An 18,668-nucleotide genomic window follows, 5' to 3' on the forward strand; every position below is an offset into this window, starting at 1 on the left:
CCATTACTAATAGAGGTTAAATGCAACATATTCCATAATAACTCTTTAACTTGAACTTTTTACATAAACCAGTTTTAATTTCCCTGTATCTCGGGAAAGTTGAGTTCTTTAACAAAGATAACAAGATACACCCAGAAGGAACCAAAATAACCTTCCTCGCCCACACTGAGGAAGTATAACCATCTTCCCAACTTACTCTTCAGTGTTTCTGTTTCTGTGTATTTGTTTTTGTACTATATAAATCTTATTTTTGAGGTTCATTTTGACTGTTTTTTTTTTCTTTTATTTTTTTTTTTACATTTGTTGGTCTTTTTGTTTGTTCATTTTTGTCTATGTAACTTACAATCTTATTTTGGGGGCCTACTTTGGTAGGAATTTTTTTTTCTTTCTTCCTCTGCTTTGTCTTTCTTTTTGGTGGTGACTTCTGATTGCTCCAAAGCTTTTCAAGGTACATGTTGCCTAGATTGTGGTTGGTATATTCAGCTACACATCCCCTCAACCACCTCTCACCAAAATGACGAGGAGGAGCACCCAACAGAGAAAAAATTCAGAGACTGTGACCTCTGCCAAAGAACTATTGGATATGGACATAAACAATATGACAGAAAAAAATTCAGGGTAACAATTATCCAGGCAATTGAGGTTGGAGAAAACCATTAGTGACAACACAGAATCTCTAAGAGTGAAAGTGAGAGTCGACCTGGCAGAAGTTAAAAATGCTATCAATGAATTCCAGTCTAATATAAATACTTTAACAGCTAGAGTACCAAGGCAGAAGACAAAATTAGTGATCTAGAGGACAAACCAATAGACAAAAAGGATCAGGAGGAGGCATGAAACTAACAGTTTAGAAGCCATGAAACAGAAATAGGGAAATCAATGACACTATGAAACATTCCAATGCCAGACTTATTGGGACCCCTAAGGAGGTAGAGAAAGAGAGAAGACTAGAAGATATAGCTGAACAAACCCTGGATGAAAATGTCCCTAATCTAGGGAATGGAACAAGTGTTCCTGTCCGAGAGGCAGAGAGGACAACAACCCCCACCCCAAGATCAATGAACCTAGAAAGACATCCAAGCACAAAATTGTGAAATTCATGAATCATAATTTCAGAGAATATGTCTTAAGGGCAGCTAGGGGGAAGAGATCCATTATGTACATTGGAAGGCCCATCAGACTTGTCCACAGAAACCTGGCAAGCCAGAAAGGGCTGGCAAGACATATTCAGAGCACTAAATGAGAAGAACTTGCAGCTGAGAATACTTTATCCAGCAAGACTGACATTCAAAATGGATGGAGAAATAAAGAGCTTCCAAGACTGATAAGGTTTTAAAAGAGTATGTGACCACCAAACCAGCACTACAAGAAATATTAAGGGGAAGGATTCTAAAAAAAGAAGAAAGAAGCCAAGAGTGTCACAGAACAGAATTCATGGAGACATTCTATAGAAACCAGGACTTCACAGGCAACATGATATCAATAAAAACGTATCATTCTCAATGTAAATGGCCTAAATGCTCCCATAAAATGGCACATGGTTGCCAACTGGAAAAAACGACGGGAGCTGCCCATATGTTGTCTACAAGAGAACCATTTTGAACCTAAGGATACATCCAGACTGAAAGTGAAGCTATGGAGAACCACCTTTCATGCAAATGGGCCTCAAAAGAAGGCTGTATCAGATAAATTAGATTTTAAACTAAAAACTGTATCCAGAGACAGAAATACATCATTCAAAAGGGTCTATCCATCAAGAAGATCTAACAATGTAAATATTTATGCCCCAATACGGGAGCAGCGAACTACGTAAGCCAACTATTAATCAAGATAGTCATATTGATATGAATGCATTAATAGTAGGAGATCTTAACACACCACTCGCAGTAATAGACAGATTATCCAAGCAGAAAATCAATAAAGGAACAAGAGCCCCGAATGACACATTGGACGAGATGGACCTCAGAGATATATATACAACATTCCACCCTAAAGCAATGGAATACTCCTTCTTCTCAAGTGCACATGGAACCTTCACAAATCAGGACTCAACTGACACCAAAAGACTGAGATTATTCTCTGCATATTCTCAGATTACAATGTTTTGAAACTGGAACTAAACCACAAGAAAAAGTATGGAAGGAATTCAAACACTTGGAAGCAAAAGAGCATCCTGATTAAGAGTGTTTGGATCAACCAGGAAATCAAAGAAGAACTTAAATAATGAATGGAAACCAATGAGAATGAAGAAACATCAGTTCAAAACCTATGGTATACAGCAAAGGCGGTCCTAAGGGGGAAATACATAGCCATCCAAGCCTCACTCAAAAAAACCTGAAAAAATCCAGGATACACCAGTTCTCTCTATGCCTTAAAGAACTGAAGAATCAACAACAATTTAAGCCACCTGCACACACAAGAAGGGAAATAATCAAGATTAGAGCAGAGATCAATGAGATAGAAACTAGAAATACAGTAGAAGTATCAACAAAACTAGAAGCTGGTTCTCTGAAAGGATTAATATGATCAATAAACAATTGGCCAAACTAATCCAAAAGAAAAGAGAAAGGACCCAAATTAATAAAATTATGAATGAAAGGAGAAAGACCACGACTAACACCAAGAAAGTAGAAACAATCATCAGAAATTATTATCAACAGCTATATGCCAGTAAGTTAAGCAACCTAGAAGAAATGAATACATTCCTGAAAAACTACAAACTCCCAAAATTGAACCAGGAAGAAACTGACAACCTGAATAGACCAGTATCTAGTAACAAGATTGAAGCAGTGATCAAAAACCTCCAAAAAACAAGAGCCCAGGACCTGATGGATTCCCTGGGGAATTCTACCAAACACTCAAAAAAGAAATAACACCTATTCTCCTGAAGCTGTTTCAAAAAATAGAAGCAGAAGGAAAACTTTCATACTCTTTCTAGGAGGCCAACATACACTTGATCCTCAAACCCTGCAGGCAAAGACATCATCAAAATGGAGAATTTCAGACCAATATCCCTGCTGAATATGGATGCCAAGATTCTCAACAAGATCTTAGCCAACAGGATCCAAGAGTACATTAAAAAGATTATACACTATGACAAGGTGGGATTTATCCCTGGGATGCGAGGATGGTTCAACACTCACAAATCAATCCATGTGATAGAACAAATCAATAAGAGATGAGAGAAGAACCACCTGGTTCTCTCAACTGATGCAGAAAAGGCATGTAACAAATACAGCATCCTTTACTGATTAAAACTCTTCAAAGTATAGAGATAGAGTTAACAATCCTCAACTTCATAAAAGCTATCTATGAAAAACCCACAGCAAATATCAATCTCAGCGGGGAAAAGGCGACAGTTTTCCCTTGAGATCAGGAACACAAGAAGGATGCCCACTCCCACCACGGTTGCTCAACATAGTACTAGAAGTCCTAGACTGAGCAATCAGACAACTAAAAGAAAAAAAAAAAAAGGCACCCAAATTTGCAAGGGAGGAGTCAAACTTTCAGTCTTTGCAGATGATATGATTAATTTATGTGGAAAGCCCAAAGAACTCCACCACCAAACTGCTAGAACTCATACAGGAATTCAGTAAAATGCCGGATATAAAATCAATGCACAGAAATCAGTTGCATTATTAATGACAGTACAGACAAAAAGTTGATATCCAAGATCTATAAAGAACTTCTCAAACTCAACACACACAAAACAGATAATCATGTCAAAAAATGGGTAGAAGATATGAATAGACACTTCTCCAATGAAGACATACAAATGACTATCAGACACCTGAAAAAATGTTCATTATCACTATCCTTCAGGGAGATTCAAATTAAAACCACATTGAGATATCACCTTATACCAGTTAGAATGGCCAAAATTAACAAGACAGGAAACAACATGTGTTGGAGAGGATGTGGAGAAAGGGGAACTCTCTTACACTGTTGGTGGGCCAATTTGGAGAACAGTGTGGAGATTCCTCAAGAAATTAAAAATAGAGCTTCCCCTATGACCCTGCAATTGCACTACTGGGGATTTACCCCAAAGATTCAGATGTAGTGAAAAGAAGGGCCATCTGTACCCCAATGTTTATAGCAGTAATGGCCACGGTCACCAAACTGTGGAAAGAAGATGCTCTTCAACAGAAGAATGGATAAGGAAGATGTGGTCCATATACCCGATGGAGTATTATGCCTCCATCAGAAAGGATGAATCCCCAACTTTGGTAGCAACATGGACGGGACTGGAAGAGATTATGCTGAGTGAAATAAGTCAAGCAGAGAGAGTCAATTATATGGCTTCACTTACCTGTGGAGCATAAGAGATAACACAGAGGACATGGGGAGATGGAGAGGAGAAGAGACTTGAGGGAAATTGGAAGGGGAGATGAACCACGACAGACTATGGACTCTGAAACAAACAACCTGAGGGTTTTGAAGGGGGTGGGGGTGGGAGGTTGGCGGCCAGCTGGTGGGTGTTATGGAGGGCATGTATTGCATGGAGCACTGGGTGTGGTGCATAAACAATGAATTGTTACACTGAAAAGAAATTAAAAAAAGAAAAAAAATAGATACAGAAAATTTTAAAAACATGATTAATACCAGTGCGGACACTGAGGCATGGAGAGTTTGAAGGACTGGCCCAAGCCACACAGCCACACAGTGGCAGACCTGGACATGAATGAGATGCAGCTGCCTGTGAAAATCCTGCATAGATTCAGCTTCAGGATTGTTTCCTGGTTCTTATCTTTGCTCCCCAGTGGCTCTAATGATCTCAGGCACAAATGGCCAATGGCATTTTTTAAAGAGAAGAGCAAAACTCTTGAAAGTTGACATTGGGAAATAAAGCTAATAGAACTGGTATCATTTAGCCAGGTGAAGAGAAGGCTTAATTGCCATGTTGGTTTGTGAAGGATTGTAACACAATGGACTGTGGAGAGCTAGGATTTATCCCCTGCTCCACAAAGGACTCAGGACAGCATTGGAAAGTTTCCTAGGAACATTAATCATAAAACAGTAGTGGATTATTGGGTAAGGACATGAATCTACTAGGGAAATAATCCCACTCTCCACTAGTCTTCCCATCTGTGCTTATTCTTAATTCTCAAAATTATTGTAATAAAGTATAGAGTGAAATGGAAAAGAAAAAAAAAAGAAATCAGTTGCATTTTTATACACCACCACCAAAACAGAAAAAAGAGAAATTAAGGAGTCGATCCCATTTACAACTGCACCCAAAACTATAAGATACCTAGAAATAAATGTAACCGGAGAGGCAAAGAATGAATATTCAGAAAACTATCGAACACTCATGAAAGAAAGTGAGGAAAATACAGAGAATGGAAAAACATCCCATGCTCAGTGATTGGAAGAACTAATATAGTTCTTAAATGTCTATGCTACCTAGAGCAATGTACACATTCAATGCCATCACCATCAAAAGTATCTTCAACATTTTTCACAGAGCTGGCTTAAAATTTGTATGGAACTAATAAAAAAGACCCCAAATAGCCAAAGGAATGTAGAAAAAGAAAACCAAAGCTGGAAGCATCAAAATCACAGAATTCAAGCTGTATGACAAAGCTGTGATCATCAAGACAGTATGGTACTGGCACAAAGACATATACATTGAACAATGGGATACAGAAAAAAATAACGCAGAAATGGGCCCTCAACTCTATGGTCAACCAATCTTTAAGAAAGCAGAAGAAAATGTCCAATGGGAAAAAAGAGAATCTCTTCAACAAATGGTGCTGGGAAAAATGGATAGCTACATGTGGAAGAATGAAACTTGACCATTGTCTTACAAAGATAACCCAAAATCGACTAAAGACCTAAATGTGAGACAAGAATCCACCAAGATCCTAGAAGAAAATACAGGCAGCACCTCCTTTGGCCTCAGCCTCAGTATCTTCTTGATAAAGAAGGCAAGAGAACCAAAAGCAAAAATGAACTACTGGGAGTTTATCAAGAAAAGGGTTTTTGTAGAGGAAAAGAAGCAGTCAACAAAATTAAAAGTCAGTCTATGGAATGGGAGTTGATATTCACAAATGACATAACGATAAAGGACTAGTATCTAAAGTCTACAAAGAACTTACCAAACTTAACACCCAAAAAACAAAAAATCTAGTCAAGAAATAGAAAACATGAAAGGAAATTTCTCCAGAGAAGAGAGACAAATAGCCCACAGACACATGAAAAAATGCTGAATACCACTTAGCACCAGGAAATCAAATCAAGATGACAGTGAGATCCCACTTACACCAACTGGAATGGCTAAAATGAACAAGACAAGAAACAACAATAATGGCAAGGATGCGGAGAAAGAGGAATCTTGTTATACTGTTGGTGGGAATGCAAGCATCACCACTTTGGAAAACAAGTGCAGCCACTTTGGAAAACAGTGTGGAGGTTTCCAAAAAAGTTAGAAATAGAGCCAAACTATGATGCAGTAATCGCACTACTGGGTAATAATACAAAGATACAAACGTAGTGATCCAAAGGGGCAAGTGCACCCCAATGTTTACAGCAGCAATTTCCACAACAGCCAAACTATGGAAAGATCGCAGATATCCAACAATAGAAGAATGGATAAGGAAGAATGGCGTGCATATGAACCGACACACACACACACACACACAATCGAATATTACTCAGTTATAAATAAAAAAAATGAAATGTTGCTATTTGGAACAACATGGGTGGAACAAGAGGGTATCCTAAGTGAAATAAGTCAGTCAGTCAGAAAAAGACAAATACCATAGGACTCATTCATATGCGGAATTTAAGAAACAACACAGATGAAAAAATAAGATAAAACCAAAGACAGAGGCAAATTACAAAAGAGTCTAACTATAGGAAAAACTGAAGCCTGCTAGAGGGGAGGCAGGATAGGGTAAGTGGGTGATGGGCATTAATAAGTGGTCATGATGGAAGAAGCACTATATGTTATATACAAGTGATGAATCACTGAACTATATCTCTGAAACTAATAATACACTACATGTTAACTAAACTGAATTTAGAAAATGAAAAGAAATGGGCAGAAGATCTGGAGACATTTTTCCAAAAAAAAAAAAACAGATGACGAGAAGTTCAATATCATTTATAATCATGGAAATGCAAATCAAAACCACGATGAGATACATCACACTTGTCAGAATGGCTGAAATTAACAACACAGGAAACACACGTTGGTGAGTACACAGAAAAGGAAACCGTTCTTGCAGCATTGGTGGGAATGCAAGCAGTTACAGCCACTCCACAAAATAAAATGGAGGCTCCTCCAAATAGTTCTAAAAACAGAACTATCGTACAATCCAGCAATTACTCTTCTAGGTATTTAGTGAATGGAGAGAAAATACTGTTTCAAAGGGACACAGCACCCTGATATTTATAGCAGGATTATGAATAATAGCCAAATTATGGAAAAACTCCAAGTGCTCACCAATAAATGAATAAAATGTGATACTCTTGCCATCTGTAATACCATGTATGGAGTCAGAGAGTATTACGCTGAGCAAAATACATCAGAGAAAGAGAAACATCATATGATTTCACTCATGTGGAATTTCAGAAACACAACATCAAAGCAAACTTTAAAAAAAAAAGATTAAGGGAAATGAGAAACATCTTCTTTCATTGTGTTTTTTTTTACGTATAACTTTCTGTGTGTAACGTGTCATGATACTAACTTCTTTATGTACAAGTGATCAGTGGCAGTCATTTTAGATTATAGTTAGACAAAATTAAATTCAAAATGGATGAAAGACATCAATGTAAGACATGAAACTACCAAAATCCTTGAGGAGAACATAGGCAGTAATTTCTCGGACACAGGCTATTAACAATATCTTTCTGGATATGCCTCGTAAATCAACAGAAATAAAAGCAAGAACAAACTCCTAGGGCTACTTCTCTTGCTGGGCTCTCTGCAAAATGCTCCCTTGGGTACAACCCCCTGATCCAACTGGTCCATCTCACACCACACCATCCCCACAGCCATTGTCACAGGGAAGAGTCTGCAGGTAAGCCATGGCATTCTGTTCTCACGTCCGAGCCTGTCAGCTCGTCCCCTCCCCTTTATCATGGGGAGTTACACACATGCCCTCCTTCCAGAGCCGTGCCCGGGGCTGGGTGGCAGACCATCGGGGGGGGGGGGACCCAGAAGTCCTCTGAGCCTTTCCACTCACCTTCAGAAGTGGGGGCTGAAGTTTCTCGGGGCTGTAAGGGTTGGCCTGGCCAGCAAATGCATGTCTGTGGAGGGGGTTGCCGCCCATGCAGCAGGAGTCCGGATGCACAGGGCTGGTCTGGACACAGCTGCTGCAGCCACTGTCCACCAAGTGGGCCGGCCAGCTCCTGCAAGCAGATGTTGCAGAAGCCTCCAGCGTGTGGGTCAAGATGCCCTTCTTCCCCTTCCTCTTTTCTTCCCCAGCTTCCTCCAGCCGCCCTGCCCTCTGTCCTTTATCAAGAATTCTCCCAAGAGTTTTATTAGTGTGGGGTGAGTGGAACCAATGGTAACAGCTCTCTTGGATTTCCTGTTTTTCATTTTGTGGATCTTTCACTTTCCTTCCCATCCCATACATAAAACATTCTGTGAAATCACCATTGAATTTGTTTAAAAAAAAAAAAAAACCTTGCCAGAACAGACATGTCACAAAAACAAAAGACACTGTTTCTTACAAAACTGGAAAAACAGCACATCACTGGACCAGGTGCCCTGCCACAGACACACCCAGCAAGACCTATGTGCTGTCAGTGGTCGCACACAGGCACTCTTCCCATCAAGTCAAAGGGCCTGTTTTCTAGGGGACATGATATGACGAGGCCTTTCAGTAAGAGGGCCTCTGTGTCTCTAGCACCCAAGGTCAGCACCCTAAGCCCTCTCTCTCCCTGCCTCCCCCACCCCCGCCTCGCTTCCAACCAGCCACTGAATACCAAACCCTAGCCCTCGGCCATGCACTTTCCCTCCCTGCAGTAAATTCAGGCAAAGCCATTCAGAAGCAGCAGGAAGCTTTAGAAACAGGATACTCTTCATGGAAAATGTGGAAGTAGAGCAGTACCAAGGTGCCTCCAGATGGAATCAGACAGAAGTAAATGAAGAGTGCATGACTTCAGGTAATATGTCCAGAACAGGCCAATTCATGCAGATGAAAAGCAATGGGCAGTTGTCAGCACCAGGGTAATGGCTATTATGAGGGTGAGGTTTCCTTCTGATGTGATGAAATTACCCAAACTGAATTGTGGTATAATTCTGTGACTCTACCAAAGACCACTGACCCTAATGTAGGGAGATCAGACCTCCACAAGTCATTTCAAAATAAACTAAAGGGACCTTATATCAATCCGGGCAGAGCCAAATTGCTGGTAGTCACTATCACAACTCCAGAACATTCCACAAAAGGTGGAAAAGATGAAAAGTCTGCATGGGGAGCTAGGGAACAGAGATAAAGGCACTGCTTCCTCTGGAGCAGCATGAAACTCCCTGGGAGCATCCAGAATTTTAGATGGCACCAAGTGTGTCCAGCACTTTATACAGAGGGGCAGAAGAGAAAGCCACCTGTATCAAATTCCTCTGTCAGGCACAGCTTCCAAGCACTGGGTCCTGTGGGCCCGCAAAAGTATTCTTCATATTCTGCAAAAGGGGTGTGTCTTGCCCTACCTCTCCGACACAGCCTCAGCCAGCTCCTCCTTCCGCCCCATCTCTAGGATCTCGTCCTCCGCGCACTCCAGCTTCATCCGCTCCTCCGCCAGTTCGCGCTCCACCGCCTGCAACTGGGCTGTGGTTCTGGCCAGCAGTGCCGACACGGCGTCCTGCAGGGAGTGGGAGGGGGGCAGTACAAGGTCAGCGCCTAAGCCCTGGCTGGCTGCCCTCCTCCACTCTCTAGGAGCAAGGAGCGCCAGCTGAGCCAGCGGGATAGGCCTGGGCCACCTCGTGCAGCTCTGAGGGCTCAAGTTTAAAACTACCAACGCGTTACATCCTATCACTAGCTCTTCTACATTAAAGCCACGGTCGTGAACGGCCATACACACCGAAACCTCCCATTTCTGTGCTTTCCCTTATACCTGCCTCTTGGGCACCTCTGTGCTCTGAAGCTAAGCGCGCAGAGACACTCGTGAGAGAGGAAGTCCCTGTGACAGTGGTTGCCCGCAGCGCGAGAGGTGGGCACACGTACCGTCTTCCCGGTGGCGGTGCTTTGTGCCGGGTCCCCAGAAACACGCACCGGCCGTTCGCTCTCCCTCACCATGGGCGGCCCGCAGCTGCTGAACACCTGCACCGCGTACCAGCGCTGCTGCATTTCGCTGGACCCATCGCAGTCGGCCAGGTTGATCTGAGCAATGCCCTGCACGGGTGTTTAAAAAAAAGGCAGAATGATTCCACCTTAACAACCAAGGGGAATCTCATAAAACATCAGGGTTGCCCTTCGATTGTAACCTTGTAGCTGGAAACGCAGAATGTGTCATTGCTCTCCAAAGGACTGCAGTGAAATGAAAGTGGTAACAGAGGGTATCCTTGAGGGAGGCTCCGGGACCACTGCTTCAGCCCCGTGGGGGAGATTCCGGGAGGGGGACGGCGGCAGAGAGTGGGACAACCTGGGGGAGGGGAGGTCAGGCTCAGGGTCTGCCCACTGAGGAGCTACAGAATCACTCGAAGATTTCGGAAACAAGAGAGGGCTGGCTGAACTCCACCATGTAATTCTACTGCTGATGGGTGAGACCAAGGGGAGAAATTCCAACCTCACAAAGAAACGATGGATCACGCCCCCATACAGGGCGTGGTTGGGGTACTGAACACAAGCTGCTCACACTCCTAGTTCAAGGAGGACCAGGTAAAACCTACAGTAGTGGGTATATATGAATGTCAAATAAAGAACAGGTTTTTTTTTTAAGTATAAGTCTGTCTCATATATTGCACAGACCATTCTCATAGTAAAAATTGATCTATAGTTTATCTGAAATTCAAATTTAACTGCTAATCCTAAATTTGCCAAATCTGCCAATCCTAATCAGTTTTCTCAACTGAAAATGGGAATAAATATAGAAGTTTTATAAGTATCAGATGATATAATGTTTATATTTATATTAAAGTACAATGCGCTTGGCAAGATAAATGTTTTTATCATCCACTTCTGTTCTTTCACCTACAAAGATCACTTAATGTTATGACAATTTCTGAGCAACACACCACAGTAAAAAAGGAGGAGGGGAGAAAGACAGGGAAAAATTGAAGGGTCAGAGATAGAGAAAAAAGAGACAGGTACAAGGACAAGGAGTACAGATGAAAGAGAGAAAAAAGAAAGGAAGGAAGGAGGCAAAAGATTCTGTGAAATGAAAAAATAAATGACAATAAAAGGCAGGAAGACAATAAAAGAGTAGAAAAGAGGGGGTGGGACACAGATTAAGACAGATTGAACAGAAAGATAGGAAGGAGAGAGCAGTAAAGATCAGAAAATGATGGGAGTGTAGAGAATAGGGAAGGACATACCAGCAGTTCCTCCTGCAGCAGCTGAGTCACCGCACACACATACAACTGAAGTGACTTCAACATCAACATGCTTGAATGCACAGGGATTTTGAAAATTTCATTAAATACCAGGGGGGTCTGGAATTCCAGAGCCTTAGAGCAGTAAGTGTTCAGGGTGCCAGAGTCCATCGGGGGCAGATAGACTCGGATGTGTCTGGAACCAGAGAGAGGGAAGAAAAAACAAGAGACGTGACACAGAGATCTATGTGAAACAATGCACAAACTTCATGTATGTGTATACACATTCCCTATTCAGATGCCAAAGGGCAGAATTTTAAAGTTTTTTGGAAAAGGTCCTTTTCTCAACTAAGAGAAAAGGTCCTTTTCTCAACTAAGAGTAAGCCAAGAACTGATGTGTCCCCTGAGACCAGGGGAAGAAAGCCTTTTTTTCTTTCTTTCTTTCTTTTTTTTCTTTTCTTTCTTTCTTTCCAAAGAGAAAGGCTTACAAGTCAGGAGCTACAACTTTGGAAGGAGTCAAACAGAGATCCTGCTTTCGCCAACTTCTTGGGAATCCACCTGCACTGATCTCTCCACGACTTCCTGGCTCCCTCTTTAAGCTCCGCATGCCTGGCCTACAAGACCGCTCACACCAACTGGAGCTTCCTGCTCTGTCCACCCCCAGCACGGAACAAACAAGAAGCACAAACACCAGCTGCAAAGTACAGCATGACAGTGGGCAAAATCCCAGGGTGAGCCCAAGGCCACTGACAACCACTTTGAAGACAAGCTTTAAAAACTCCTGGAAAGGGCTGCACCTTTGGGCTCAAGAACACCATGACTGATGTGCTCTGCGGCCAGCTGAGGGGCCCCGACAGCCAGCCATCCCAAGCCACAGGGCTCCCAGAGGTCACATCTTCTAATGGCAACAACACACATTTCCATACAGCTCACTCAGAGAAGAGCTCCAGGTCCTGGCCAGAAGCCATTCCATTCAATTTGCAGCATCACAGACCTGGGCATTAACACATGACCTAGCCCAAGGGCAGGATGGACATTTTAAACCAAAATGCTGCTACTTAGCATCACTATAGCACATTACCAGTCTGGCTCCATGAACTTCATCTGCATCAAATAAGAACTACTCTTTTTAACACTTATAACGCTTTCTATTTCAAATATTGTCTTGGTATCTTATTAGGAATAAAGTTTGGAATTCAGGTTCCAAATGGTCTTTTCCCTCCCCAAACTGCTAAGGAGAACAGGTTTAGAGTAAGCAAGACTGTGTGAAGACTGCCCAGGAACTGCCATCCCTGGTTGGAGCTATTCCGCGGGTCCCCAAACCAAAATACTGCCAACAAGCCATCTTACATTTTGCAGTCTTTCTTCATGACCAGTTTAGCAAAATTCTTTAGTTGGAACAAGTTCACAAGAAGACATCCACTGGCACTGTCGAGCCTAGGAAATGAAACAGAACCTCATAGGCTGCACATTCCCCATAATGGAAACTTCTTGGTTACTCACATACAGCAGCAGCCCTCTGCTGAGGATGCCTTTAATCCTCTTTTGCCCAGGACATGTGAAATGTCTGGAGACATTCTGACGACCCTGACTGGGTACAGATGGAGGTTATGTGTTATTGGTCCCTATGGAATGGGGACCAGGGATGCTTCTCAACATCCTATAGCACACAGGTCAGCCCCCATAGCACAGAACGACCCAATCCCAGATAGCAACGGTGCCATCATCAAGGAACCTTGATTGGAACAGTAACAGTGAACAAAACAAAGTTGTGCAGGACACTATGGATTACTGTGATTAGAACTAGAAAACCTCTGTGTTGCAGACCACCAGGTTTCTCACTCTGGTCACAAGGGGAAAGGCCTCCCACTCTGTGCTGCACAGACAAGAAACTCCAGGCAGAATGTGCAGTCACTTCTTCAAGCATCCCGTGCCCCCCGCTTATAGCCCCAGGAGCCTGCTCCATGAGGGGACAGCTCCCTCCCACAACGCTCAGTGTTGGAGGACGGCCATGGAGCCACTCCAGCCTAGCCATCCTTCCCATCACCTCTGTCCCCTCTCGAAAGCCACTGAAGCAGGCCAGGCTGGGAGCACCGGCCAGATGGCAAGGGTCCCTGCATCCCTCCCAGCCTGAAAGTGCAGGTCACCAGGTGGGCATTGGTGTATAGATCAGCAACAGAGGAGGAGTGTCCCATACTCACAAGAATCCCACATGGATCTGGGGCCCTTCATTCCCACAGGCATCTCCGGGTGCAGACTGGTCAGCATCTTCACTCCTAAACAAAGTGGAGGGTCCCCGGTGTTACTGCCCAGGGCACAGGTGACCGCGGGAATGCCAGAAGCTCTCTAGTGTTCCGGGCACATCTTACCGCCAGGGGCTTTCTTACACTGTGACTTAAATGACCACTGATTGTGACTGAAAGGACACAGCAGGCCCACAACATACCTCAGAGGGGACCCGCCTATAAAATGCTGTTGTATTTGAGCAAACTGCTCGGGATACTGCTCGAAACCATGGGCGCTACTTGGGGCAAACTTCTGAACTAACTCTTACACCATCTGTGACAAGTAAAATGTATGACAGACACCGGGAAGGAAACAATGGTGTCAAACATGTCAAATCAAAACACAGCCCAGAATCCCAAGAGGTGTTCTGTCGTTACGAAGGGATTCCTCTAGCTTAGGAAAGAGGGAAGGAAGGAGAACATTCATTTCTAACGAAGGCCCTTTCTAGAAGGTCAGGTCTCTCTTGTCCACTGGCTCTCCTTTTCCAGCTAGCAGGGGCTTGGGCCTCCAGCTGACCAGGGCCAGACAGGAAGAAGTCATGCTCGGGCCACGGAAGGAGGGCCATCCTCCAGCCGCCACGCAGAAGCCGGAGGACTTTTCTCGGTGGGTTGCTAAGGCCCAACTTCCAAAGTGGAGAGAAGCCCGGAGGAGATATTAGCCTTAGAGATACACATTTGCGACACTGCAAAAGTCCCTGTACGCACACGTCTTGTGCCTGACAGTAACACTGTGGAAGTCTGCTGAGGGAGGAGATCAGCTTCTAACCTTCTGTTCGGGGGCTCAAATACTCTGCTATCGCTCGCCAGCGAATAATCCGACAGGCATGCAGACACTTGGCGCACTCTCCTCTCCAGCCTCCTGGCACTGTCTTCTCGCAAAGTCACTGCTATAAAACAAAAGACACACCTGGGGTCAGGAGGTGACAGCACGAGGGTGGCCAGGGACCAGATGCCAAAAAATGAACACCCTATGTTAGGGCATATACAGACTTACTGAGTGTTCCAAAGACCTACCAATCTATACACAGATATCATATACACATGTGTATTTTTAAATCAGCTGCACTCATTTGTTTTATCACAAGAGTGTACAAGCGGGGAAGAGCAGAAGGAAAGAAAGAAAATCTTAAGCAGGCTCCATGCTGTGTGTAGATCCTGATGCAGGACTCAACCTAATAACCCCAAGATCATGACCTGAGCTGAAATCAACACTCGGAGGCTAACTGTCTGAGCTACCCATACAACTTGCTGCACTCAATTTTTTTAGCTACTGAAAACTGAAGTATACTTTTGACTGTTTCTTTAAAAGCTATAAGCTGTTTGGAAAAATATTTGGAATCATAAAGCTCTTTTCAGGAGTGCCTGGATGGCTCAGGGGTTAAAGCCTCTGCCTTCAGCTCAGGTCATGATCCCAGGGTCCTGGGATCGAGCCCCGAATTGGGCTCTCTGCCCTGCAGGGAGCCTGCTTCCCTCTCTTTCTCTGCCTGCTGCTCTGCCTACTTGTGATTTCTCTCTGTCAAGTAAATAAATAAAATCTTTAAAAAAAGAAGAAGAAGAGTAAGAAATATTACCCCAAATTACAATAGCAATTGCACTCAATGCATCACAAAGAAAGTAACCATTGGACTCACATACTTTGGTTTCTAACTGCAGTATTTTTCCCCAGTAGGTCTGGAGCCAGAATTGCTTATTCATGGTTAGGATATTACTTACAGGCCAGTTTATAAAAATAAATACTGAAAATTTTCCTCTCAGTAATTCAGCTATTGTTTCTATAATATTTTATATTTTTATTATGTAATAAAGGAAAAATAGAAGGAAATGAAAGGAAAATAATTTTCCTATAATAAATGTGAAGATGTACATATATTTTATAGAGGCATGCTTAACTAAAAGAATTGAAATATTAAGCTCAAAAATGACAATCACTGATAATATGATAGCTCTTTTCTCTGCTATCCTTGTGTTTTTTATTATATTAGCTCTATAAACTGCAAATGTGGACATCTCTACAACCCTTAAGCACGGGAAATGGCTGTCTCCCAATAACCACGCTTTTCAGTCAAATTACTATTCACACCGATTATATCCAAACATGTTGAACAGCAGACAACGCTTTTGGTCCTGTATGGCCTCTGGTCTGAGGATCAACTACAGGCAAAAGTTGACCTTCCAAAAGTATCCCTAAGAAACTAGCAATTCCTTCCCAGTCAAGGACAGAAGTTAGCCCCATTCTGGGGTAGCCTGAGACACTAACTCCCAATGTATACATCAGATTCCTAAAGCTCTGCTCATCACCCTTGCCACAGAAAGGGATCCCAAATCCCAGGCTCTGAATTACAGACTCCTCGGTTTGCTGCAGGTATCCCCAGCAAACAAAACTGCTCATAATTTTCATTTCCAGCTCTGATACTCACAGCATGGCTCCAATGTTACTTTAGGATATGGCCTTATGTTACTTTAAGAAAACAGCACAATGAAACAAAGTAACATCACATCACTGACAAAATGGGCAGTATCCTTAGGAGGGAAGAGCACAGGGGCAGATTCTAGCAAACCCTTTCAACCTTGAAAGATTAACCATGGGAAGCAATGTCAATGAAGGAAGAAATGTCACAAACATTTATTTTGCAAGATCTCTGACCTTTGCTATGATCAGAGACAAAAAGAAACTGAGACATCAAGAACAACACTGCTTGACTTAAAGGAAGAGAATACAATGAGAATCACATTATCACATTATAGGCAAATCTGCCAGCTGGAATATTAAAATAAAAGCCAGTAAAGTCTGGAAAAAATAGAGAAGTAAATACATCAAGCTTTTATAAAAATATTAACCAATTCTAGTGCTACACACATTAATGCAAAATAATAATAATAATGGTAACTACTAAGCTACATTAAAGTAATATAAAATAAGCCTTTTTTGGGCCACACCCCTTCCACCCCAAATACAGATTCATTGCACAAAAATGTGCCTATGGCCTGACCAACAAGGTGAAGTAGAACTCCAAGGTCACTTACAGTGAACACTTATGTCCAGCTATATAAGGAAAGAGATACACACAGACATATGCACACACAAAGCACAAAGTGAGAAACTGTAGGACTCAAATACAGTATAAATGTAATAAAAATGTTAATAGATTAACAAAGTCCAAGTTTTTATGGATTCAAATTAGCAAATTCTAATGGCAAATGAAACTAGAAAAGGATTTCAAAATCATCATAATATTGGCTTTTAAAATCACAGAAGATAAAACCCTTAGTAAAAAAAGGAAAGTATTTTTTTATTATGTTTAGTTGGCCCCTGTATAGTACACCATTAGTTTTTGATGTAGTGTTCAATGATTCAATAGTTAAGTATAACACCCAGCTGCTCTCCCTACTTATGCTCTGTCTGTCCAAGAAATAAAATATTAAAAAAAAAAAAAAAAGATTAAATCTGCTGAATAGCAATGAAGCAGAGATGTGGTTAAAGTCACACAACTAGTAGTTAATTGGGCAGGGATTTGAAGATCACCAGACAAAGTGATTTGAAATAAATTACTAATGTTTACTGTCACATCATTTTAAAATTAAACTGTTGTGGCATATTGTATTTGACAGAATTAAGTCCTTGAAAATTCCAAGGAGCTTAAAGGATAAGGAAATAAAACCAAAGGAACAAAATTACAACAAAGGAAGTTGTAATTTTTGGTGGGTTACAAGCAAACACTGTGCATGTGATTTTTTTTTTTTTTTTTAAACAAGTGAGCACACCCTAGAAGACTACTTTGAAAGATTACTCTGCCAGTTTTAATTATCTTTCCACAGAAGGCAGTAAGCAAGCTTGCAGACACAGAAACATCAACAACAGTACTGTGCAAACTAAACAAGGTTTGGGCCTTCCTAATTGTATCGATAGTCTTAAATTTAAAGTACACAACTGCACGCGATTTCGTCCCCAAACCCGAAACAGCCGTTTCCCCAGCACGAGCAAACCCGCAGCACTCCTCAGTACTCACGGGCAGCCGTGGGAGCGACGGTCGCTTGGGGTCCTCGCTCGCGAGGTCCTTCCCCATCCCCGGGGAACCCGTGCGGCTGAAGGGCAGCCGTGCCCTGCAAGTCTTCACCCCCCAAAGCAGAGGCCTGGGCCCGCAGTCTGTCGAGGGTGCCCAGGCCGGGGACCTCGAAACCGTCCCCCAGTTGGGCCAAGGGCGAGTCGCGCGAGGCGGGGAGGAAGGGCGTGTCCAAAGGCGAGCTCGGGGGGGACAGAGAGGACAGGGAGGAGCGGGAGGACAGGGAGGCCAAGGACTGCGGCGTGTCCAGGGAGCGCCTCTGCTTGTGGAAGGCCTTGGGCACCGGGGGGTCCAAGAAGGGGGCGTCTCGTCCCAGGGAGTCGAAGGGAATGAGATCGAAGCGCAGAAGCTGGCCACACTCGGCGTCGGGTTTCTCGTACTGTGGGAGGCCGTAGATGTCGGTGAAGCTGACGGAGCTCAAGGACCCGCGGCTGGAGGCCAGCGAGCCCCGGCTGGAGGCTAGGGACCCGCGACTGCTCCCGGAAGACACAGTCAGGGTGCTGGCGGACAGGCTGCAAGGAGAAATAACCTCTATTATAATAACTTTGTACGGTGACAGATGGTAACCACATTTATTACATTGAGCCCTGAATAATGAATAGGATTATCAAATCAGCATGTTTGTCACCTGAAATGAATATAACATTGTGTCCACTATACTAAAAATAAGTAAAACAAATAAAATACATTAAATATCTGCAAAGTAGAAAAAAGATCTTAAAAAAAAAAAAAAAGGAAAGAAAAGAAAAGTAGCCTGAAAACCTGTGCTTCACTGAAAAGCACAGCATCTGGTCTCTTCCAAAGGAAAACAAAATTCTGTCTTAACCATTCATTAACTGG

The 18,668-nt window shown here is 42.8% G+C and overlaps 1 protein-coding gene across 1 annotated transcript in view; it reads right to left on the reverse strand.

Annotated features, from left to right (window-relative positions):
* The window catches only part of LOC123394097 (protein WWC3-like), a 172,274-nt gene that overhangs the window by 21,222 nt on the left and 132,384 nt on the right, over window positions 1-18,668 (reverse strand). Inside the window, exons 11-18 of the mRNA XM_045087742.1 lie at window positions 17,775-18,340; window positions 14,534-14,654; window positions 13,684-13,758; window positions 12,833-12,919; window positions 11,486-11,678; window positions 10,176-10,343; window positions 9,662-9,813; window positions 8,193-8,358 (exon numbers count right to left, since the gene is read on the reverse strand). Of these exons, the coding sequence (XP_044943677.1) occupies window positions 8,193-8,358; window positions 9,662-9,813; window positions 10,176-10,343; window positions 11,486-11,678; window positions 12,833-12,919; window positions 13,684-13,758; window positions 14,534-14,654; window positions 17,775-18,340 (1,528 nt within the window). The remainder of the gene's footprint in view (window positions 1-8,192; window positions 8,359-9,661; window positions 9,814-10,175; window positions 10,344-11,485; window positions 11,679-12,832; window positions 12,920-13,683; window positions 13,759-14,533; window positions 14,655-17,774; window positions 18,341-18,668) is intronic.

Source organism: Mustela putorius, unplaced genomic scaffold (genome assembly GCF_011764305.1).
Source record: "Mustela putorius furo isolate JIRA1106 unplaced genomic scaffold, ASM1176430v1.1 tig00001448_pilon_pilon_pilon, whole genome shotgun sequence".
Classification (NCBI taxonomy): Eukaryota; Metazoa; Chordata; class Mammalia; order Carnivora; family Mustelidae; genus Mustela; species Mustela putorius.